The sequence below is a fragment of the Papio anubis genome, unplaced genomic scaffold, assembly GCF_008728515.1.
Source record: "Papio anubis isolate 15944 unplaced genomic scaffold, Panubis1.0 scaffold729, whole genome shotgun sequence".
Taxonomy (NCBI): Eukaryota; Metazoa; Chordata; class Mammalia; order Primates; family Cercopithecidae; genus Papio; species Papio anubis.
The window spans coordinates 23,801-32,556 of NW_022167513.1; the positions used below are offsets into that span (position 1 = coordinate 23,801).

The 8,756-nt window shown below is 42.3% G+C and overlaps 1 gene segment (V, D, J or C); it reads left to right on the forward strand.

The window, feature by feature from the left end:
- Positions 1-6,755: 6,755 nt before the first annotated feature.
- LOC116273470 lies at positions 6,756-8,377 on the forward strand. The segment is given in 2 exon segments: positions 6,756-6,892; positions 7,016-8,377. Coding segments are annotated over 2 exon segments (402 nt in total).
- The last annotated feature ends 379 nt before the right edge of the window (positions 8,378-8,756 follow it).

The window sequence follows — 8,756 nt, forward strand, 5'->3', positions numbered from 1 at the left end:
TCTAATAGTGTATCTTAATATCTTTTCCAGATAATTTTGAATATTTCTCTTAATACTGCACCAAACTTTTACTAATGGAAGGTTCTTAAATATTGGTTGCCATGTGGTCAGAAATAATATCAATAAACTTTTTGGATTCTATTGAATTATAATCAATTGAATTGAATTTTCCTGCAATTTGAATACATCTTTTATTCATACATGATTTTGTAATATTATGCATTGGTCATTTGAAAAATACTGTTACATTGAGTTATGCAGTTCTTCCAAATAATGCCGTAGTAACTTCTAAGACAGGATTAAAAACTCACATTCCTTAATAGGAGTATTACTTTTACCCAGGAAAACATGTAAATATCTGCAAGATATCAACCTCTTGGTGAGGAAACACATTTTCTAAATTTTGCTTGTGAGCTGAAATTTTGACATGCCTATAAACATTGTGGATTGTTTTCCATGAAGTGACAGGTTCACTTTGTAAACTTTTAAGAAAATTAATTTCAAATGTAAATTTAAATAACAGTGTTTTGTCTGTCAGCCATTTTCTACATTATCATTAAGATTTATTTCTTGTGGCATAAAATTCTCATACTCTATGTATAGTTCAATTTTCTTATAATATTCCCAGTGTTGGGCAATCATAACAATGATCTAATTTTAGAATATTTGCATCACCCTAAAAGAAGCCCAATACACATTAGCATCAGTCCCCATTCCTTTCACTTGCAGATTTTGACAAACACTCATCTACTTTTTTTCTTAATGGCTCTGCCTGTTATTGACATTTCACATAAATAAAGTCATCTGACATACATTATTTTGTGATTGGCTTTTTAAAGTTTGCATACTGTTCTCAAGATTTTTCACATTGTATAAAATATCAGTACTAAATTCTTCTGAAATTTTTGAGCAATATTCCATTATATGGATATGCTACATTTTGATTATTCATTTATAAACCCAATTAGATATTTAATATGTTTCCACTTTGTTGCTATTAGGCACTCATGATATACATTTTGATACACTCACACACACACACACACACACACACATTTCCCTGAGTTATGTACCTAGGAAACCTCAGTCACATTATAACTCTATGTTTAACATGTTAAGTACTAACTTTTTTCTCAAGTGGCTTTCTTTTTTAAAATTCCCACCTGCAATGTTTTGAGTATATTTCTACATATCCTTACTAACAGTTGTTATGATCTGCCTTTTTAAATATATGTATCCCTGTGAACCTTTTTGGATTTTTGTTTTTGTTTATTTGTTTGAAACAGGGTCTGGCTCTGTCACCCAGGCTGGAGTGCAGTGACGTGATCTCAGCTCACTGCCACACCCCGTTCCCGGGCTCAAGCCATCCTCCCACCTCAGCCTCCTGAGTAACTAGGACTACGGGTGCGTGCCACCAAGCCTGGATAATTTTTGTGTGTATTTTTTGTAGAGACGAATTTCACCCATGTTGCCCAGGATGGTCTCAGATTCCCGGACTCAAGCAATTCTCCCACTTCAGGCTCCCAAAGTGCTGGGATTACAGGCATGAGTCCCCGCATCCAGCCTCCAGTGAACTTTTAAAGATTTAATGACTGTTCTTTTTTTAAATGTGTGGTAGAATTAAACATAGACACTCTCTGGGCCTCAGCTTTTCTTTGAGGTTACTATTATTATTGTTACTAATTCAGTCTCCTAACTTGTCGATTCTGATTCTCCATTTGTTCTTGAGTTAGTTTTGGTAGTTTGTGTCTTATGAGGCATTTGTCCCTTTCATCAAAGTTACCTAATTTTTAACATGAGTTTGCTTCACTATTTTATTTCTTTATAAAAGGTAGGTAGTAATGTCTTCTCCTTTTACTGATTTTAATATTGGAGTGATTTTTTTCTTCAACTCTCATTTTATGTATTAGACCAATTAAAGGTTTGTCAATTTTGTTAAACTTTAAAACACGTTTGGTTTTGATATTTTTCTGTTTTTAGAGTTCTCTTTAATTAATGTCTACTCTAATCTTCACTTCCTTCCTTCTGCTTGCATTCATTATATTTCGTTTGCCTTTCTGTTTTTCTAGATTTTTAAAGTAGAAATTGAGGTTACTTATTTGAGACCTGTCTTTTTATTAATAGGGGCATATATAACTATAACTGTATCTCTAAACAGTGCTTTTGCTGGGCATGGTGGCTCATGTCTGTAATCTCAATCCTGATGTTTTGGGGGGCCCTCGTAGGAGGGTTGCTTGAGGCCAGGAGTTCAAGACCAGCCGAGGCAGCACAAGGAGATCCCCATCTCTACAAAAACAAAAAAACCCACAATGCTTTAGTTGCAGCACATTAGTTTAGCATTTAAATTTTTTTTATATATCAAGGCAATTCTTTCACCTATGGTTATTTCCATGGCCTGTGTGATATTTCAGAATATTCTGTTGTGTTAGTCCATTTTATGCTGGAAAAGACAAAAGTCTCATCTAGGAACTGCAGAGACAAACACACCCCTGCAGACACATTGGGTTTACCCCCACTGAGTTCTGCATTAAACTTCTGACCTACAGATCTGTAAGAAAATATGTTTCTGTTGTTTTAGGGCACCCTATTAGTTACAGAAGCAATAGGAAATGGATACAACTAGTTTTGGCAAACAGGACCTGTATCGTGGTGTGTTGGGTTTTGAAGACCATCCACAGGCTCCATGACAAACCTCGGGACTCACAGAACTCATAAAAGCTGTTCTCCTAGTTGTGGTTTTTGTTGCTTTATTGTAATGTGATCACACACGTTAAACATCAGCAGAAAGAAAGGCCCATGACGAAGAGTCTGAGAGACATCGGGGCAAGCTTCCAGGCACCCTCTCCAGAGTCCGTGTGGACAAACACAATTCCCAGCATGTGTGTGTGACAACACGAGTGTAGTGTTTCAACCAAGGAAGTTACATGAGGCCTTGATGCGCAGGGCTGTCAATGGGGGTCAGGCATTTAGACATGCAGGGATGCAGTGTGAACACCTGGACCCAGCAGGCACCAAGCCAGCTGCTCCTCTGACCAGCTCCAGGGATGGCTCTTTACCCACATCCATCCCACCGCCCCCAGCCCTGCTCACTTTGCTCCTTGTGAGGTGCATGAGAGGGTGGAAAAGCTGTGGCTTTTGCGGAGCCATATCTTTTAATCTTCCCTCAATCAAGGCCATTTTGTGTCAAGACCACGTGACTTTGTGGTGTTTGCATTTGCAGGTGATACCCACTGAGGAAAATGGCTTCTCTTGAATGTGAGCTTTTGGTAGTGTGGACCACCTGAGCCATTCTGGGGGCAGGAGGCACCCCCTTTATGTTGGTGGAAGCTTTATTGGTTGAAATCGTCACTGCCAAACTGGTGAGGGGAATATGTCGAACATCTCAGAAGTCCAGACCCTTTGAAGTACTTGAGAACATGAATGAAACAACAGAGCTGATCTCTTAGAGGCTTGTCTCTATCATGAAAGTTCTTTTGAGTTCTAAATTCAAAAAGAAAGTGGAAAAATACATCCTTTTCAGTCTGCTTTTTTATGGATGGAGCATCCCGGCCCTTTAGGTCCAAAGCCAGTCATCAGGCAACCCCTGCCAAGGACACATTTATGGAAATATTGAGCTCGTTTGCCATCACAGAAGGGACTTTTCTGAGGACTAAATCCAAACTGGGGCATGAAGCGCCCCACAAAGATGGTCACCACTTTGCCACACTTGTCTATGTGGCCTCTTGATGTTAGTGTCCTGACTGGGAGGGCAAAACTTCCCTGCACCTCAGTCATTTTTCATGGACTGAGGAATGCAGGTGGGTTTGACACAGGAGCGATTCCTAAGAAAAGAATGGCCCAGATTTATTCCTCAGCCTGAGGATATCAGTAGGAATAGGACAGACTTTGCAGCCTCTATATATCTTGTTCCAGAGACAAGAGACCAGAAAACAGACCATACTTTTACCCATGGCTGAAATAGTCTTCCAAAATGGCATCCCAGAAAATCTACTTCTGGATAGTACAATATGCTATTTGCTTAGGATGATAATATAGGTGACATCATTCAAACGGAAATTTGGAAATGATCCTTAACATTGCAAAATCATGTCTTTTGTGACATCGGACATCTCCTTGGATAGGAAAAAATGGCTGGGGCAAGGAAACCCACAGGGAAGAATTTTTGGGAACTGTGCTCACCTGTGCAGGTGCTTCCTCCCTTTGGGGTCTCTGTATCAAACTTAGTTCCAGCACCCCGACACTGTTTGGATCAGGTGGGTGGTGGATTACATTAATCAGGGCAATCAAGTAAGGAACTGGATTTCACCACAAGAGTTTTTTTTTTTTTTTTTTCTTTTTTTCAAAACTGTGAAATTTGGGGCTTGGATAGACTTAGAAGATTTACAATTTAAGGGGAAAAAAGGACTCTGAAAAGCAGACTGTGACTGTAGCTGGTAATAATAGAGTAAGAGGTAGTAGAAGTCTTCTCACCATAAACCATAAGAGGAAGGACACAGTAATAAAATACAACTCTTTAGAACACCAGAAATTAGGCCGCTCATGACTGTGATCCCGGAGATAGAGTGAGAATGAGGCCAGCCCTGTGATCATCCTAGTGTTCTGCCTGAAGCAATTCCCAGACTACACCTCAAGTGGTAAGAAGAACAGGCTGGTCTCGCGGCACTGATTTCAAATCTTACAACTGACATGATTGGTGTATCAGCAGCAGAGTAGAAGAGAAGAGGGAGCCAGGCAGAGAAAGGGCCCCACATATATGCACAGGGTCCCCTGGCCTTCGGATGCATCTTAAGAAATGTAAAAATAATTAAACTTCATAAAGTAAGCAAAAAACTCCTATCAAAGAATTAACTTCCATTGGTAGATAGTAACCCAATAAATGACTAGAGCTCAGCTGAAACAGAGACTTCCGGGTTTTCACCCACTAGAGTGGAAAAAGCCTATTGAACCCAGCAGCTGAACGGGCAGGAAGGCTAAAGTAGACATAGCATGTAGGCTCCCTTAGAACAACTGTTAGGAATAATGAAAAGCAGTCCTCTAAAGGCTCAAGCTGAAAGGCACACACAGTACAGGACAAATCATAGCAGCATTAAAAGAAAGACCATAAATCAGCCAGGCACAGCAGCTCATGCTTGTAATCCCAGCACTTTGGGAGGCTGAGGCGGGCGGATCACGAGGTCAGGAGATCGAGACCATCCTGGCTCACACAGTGAAACCTGTCTCTACTAAAAAACACAAAAAATTAGCCGGACGTGGTGGTAGGCGCCTGTAGTCCCAGCTACTCGGGAGGCTGAGGCAGAAGAATGGCATGAACCCAGGAGGCGGAACTTGCAGCGAGGCCACTGCACTCCAGCCTGGGTGACAGTGCGAGGCTCCGTCTCAAAAAAAAAAAAAAAAAAAGAAAGACCATAAATCAGAAATATGCAACATAATGTTAAAATAATCCAGACTGCATAAAAGTAATTAGATGTTTAAAGAAGCATAAAAATATATTTTTATCTCTGGGGAAATTTGATTTGTATTATTTTATATAATGTACATATTAATATACATTATATAATATATGAATGATTTATACACATCTTATTTGTATTTATGTTATATACTTACAATTATATTTATATCATCAATAAATATTTATAAATAAATATCAAAATATTTGTTATACATCTGGGGTACTGCAAATTAAAATACCAAGACAACAATAGGCTCCTATTAGAAAGCTTAAAATTCAATATACTGACAACAGCAGATGTTTTACAGGATGTGAAGTAACAGGAATCCATGCATTGCTGTGAGAAGTGAAAACTGCTATGGCCACTTTTGAAAACAGGTTAGCAGTTTCTGACAAAGTTAAACAAATTCTTTTTTTTTTTTTTTTTTTTAAGACGGAGTCTCGCTCTGTCGCCCGGGCTGGAGTGCAGTGGCGCGATCTCGGCTCACTGCAAGCTCCGCCTCCCGGGTTCCCGCCATTCTCCTGCCTCAGCCTCCCGAGTAGCTGGGACTACAGGCGCCGGCCACCTCACCCGGCTAGTTTTTTCGTATTTTTTAGTAGAGACGGGGTTTCACCGTGTTAGCCAGGATGGTCTCGATCTCCTGACCTTGTGATCCGCCCGTCTCGGCCTCCCAAAGTGCTGGGATTACAGGCTTGAGCCACCGCGCCCGGCCTAAACAAATTCTTAACATGCAATTCAGAAACAACATTCCTAGATATTTACCTGCATGAGATACTTGTATCACACAAGAACCTGCACAGAAATGTTTATAGCTGCTTGGAACACAATTGCCAAAACATGAAAAGAGTGAATGTGTCCTTAAATAGGTGAATGGGATACACAAGCCCTGATAATGCATACAATGAAATGTCATTCTGCAAGAAAAAGGTGTTATAAGGCCACAAGAAGACATGGAGAAAGACTATATGCATATTGCTAAGTGAAAGAAACCAATCTGAAAAGGCTGGAATTGTGAGGGGAGCAGCAGGGAGGGGCATGAGTCCTGAGCACTAGCCCCGGCCCAGGGTCCACGTGTCTCCTGAATCCACCAGATGGCGCTGTGACCTAAGCACCTGCTCACCTGCTCAAGCTCCCCAGCTCCGCAGATGTGAGCCCCTTTCCCCCTGCATCTGGCAGGTGTTTCTGTGCCCTCTCTGGGTCCCCTCCTTCCTACAGTCTTTCTTTTCCTCAGCTGAAGATCGTACTGAGGTCGAAGGTGGGGCTTGCACCACCTCTAAAATGGGGAAGATTTGCATGGGGATTTCCCACCCCGAGCATTATAGTGAAAGATAAGAAGGGCTGGTGGCTCATTCCTGGCTGTGGCTCAGGAAGCAGAGCCTGGAGCGTCTCCACCATGGCCTGGGCTCCACTCCTCCTCACCCTCCTCGCTCACTGCACAGGTGGCTGCCCGCAGGGAATTCAGGGAGGGCTCCTGGATATCACCTGGGATGATGACCTCTGCCTTCTCCCTGGGAACCAGCCTGACCTGTCCTCACTGATCTCTGTTTTGCTTCCTCTTGCAGGGTCTTGGGCTGAGGTTGTGTTCACTCAGCCCCATTCTGTGTCGGGGTCTCCGGGGCAGACGGTCACCATCTCCTGCACCCGCAGCAGTGGCAGCATTGACAGTAAATATGTGCAGTGGTACCAGCAGCGCCCGGGCAGCGCCCCTACCACTGTGATCTACAATGATGACCAAAGACCCTCTGGGGTCCCTGATCGGTTCTCTGGCTCCATCGACAGCTCCTCCAACTCTGCCTCCCTCACCATCTCTGGACTGAAGTCTGAGGACGAGGCTGACTATTACTGTCAGTCTGCTGACAGCAGCAGTTATCACACAGTGCTCCAGCCTCATGGGGAAGTGAGACAAAATCTCCCCTGAATGTCCCTATCTTGATCTGCCCTCAGCCTGTCCCCACCAGCGAGGGCTGCATTTTCCTGTCTCCTGCTTGAACTTTGGAGTTAAAATTTTCTGTTCATAGTTCCTGTATTTTCTTTCCAAAACACAAATATTTTCTCCCAAGTCTTGACGGGTGATCCTCTAATCCCTTTGTGATCACTTTATGGAACACACGTAGTTCAAAACTGTGTTTCTAAACATCGGCGCTATTGACACTGTGGGCTGGATCATCCCTTGTGATGAGGGAAGCTCTCTGCATTACATTTCATTTAGAAACATCTTTTGTGTCCACAAGTCAGACGCCAGTAGCAACCTGCTCCCTGTCATGACAAACAATAATGAATCACTATTTCCCTATATGCCCAGGGAGGGTCACACTAGTTTGAGAACAGGAGAACGTGCAAAAGCTGCATCTATTAAGAAGGCTTTGGGAGGGAATCCCATTCATGCCAGTCAGCTGGACATGAGGCTGCAGGCATTAGCTCTCTGCTTCTGCTTTCCCATCTGGTAGGAAAACAGGTGCCTAGAACTCAAATTACGGTCTCCGTGGATGGATCATGTTCTGTGCAAAATGGGGTCAGAAAACCCATTACCTATTCAAATGGAATCTTCTCTCACCCACTGTGGAGTATAACTTTTGGTAAACCAGATGTGCCATAAATACTTAAAATTTTTAGAGAAAGCTCATGAAAATATATAGACCTATCTTTATTTATTCTTCCAGGGAGTACTTTTCAAGCACAGGATACAAAGATGAATAATAATCTAACACAAGTTCTTGTACCCTTGGAGTCTTGACAAACAAGAGCAGTGACAGAGCTGAGTGGACAATGATGTCCTTCCTTTTCCCATAGGGCTGGATCAAATTTGGTCTCACCTCTATTTTTTTACCCTCGAATCTACAGTGTCCAGTACACCCCCACTAACTACATGTGGATGTCTAAATTTAAATTACCTGAATGAGATTAAAAATTATATTTCTCAGTCCCACCGGCTGTGTTTTAATTGCATCATTAACTCACGTGCCCCGTGGTTCCCATGCCAGAGAGTGCAGACACCGGACATTCCCATCATGGCAGAGGATCTTACTGGACGGTGCTGACTTGGACAATTTACTTAACATAACTTTACCTCTGTTTCCTCACCTTCAAAATGGGAATCAAGTAAGACTCTAACTTATAATGGGCAACACCCCTCTTTGTTGGAAATGCATGTCATGCCTTCTCACCCTGCTGTCCTCAGGCTTGGCCATGTGACTAGCTTTGGCCAATGAGATAAAGAGACAGGACATGGCTCATTTCTGAGCAGGAGGCAGGAGACAGGCTGGTGCTTTTCCAAGTTCTCCTGTCTCTCCGACATGACGTCAT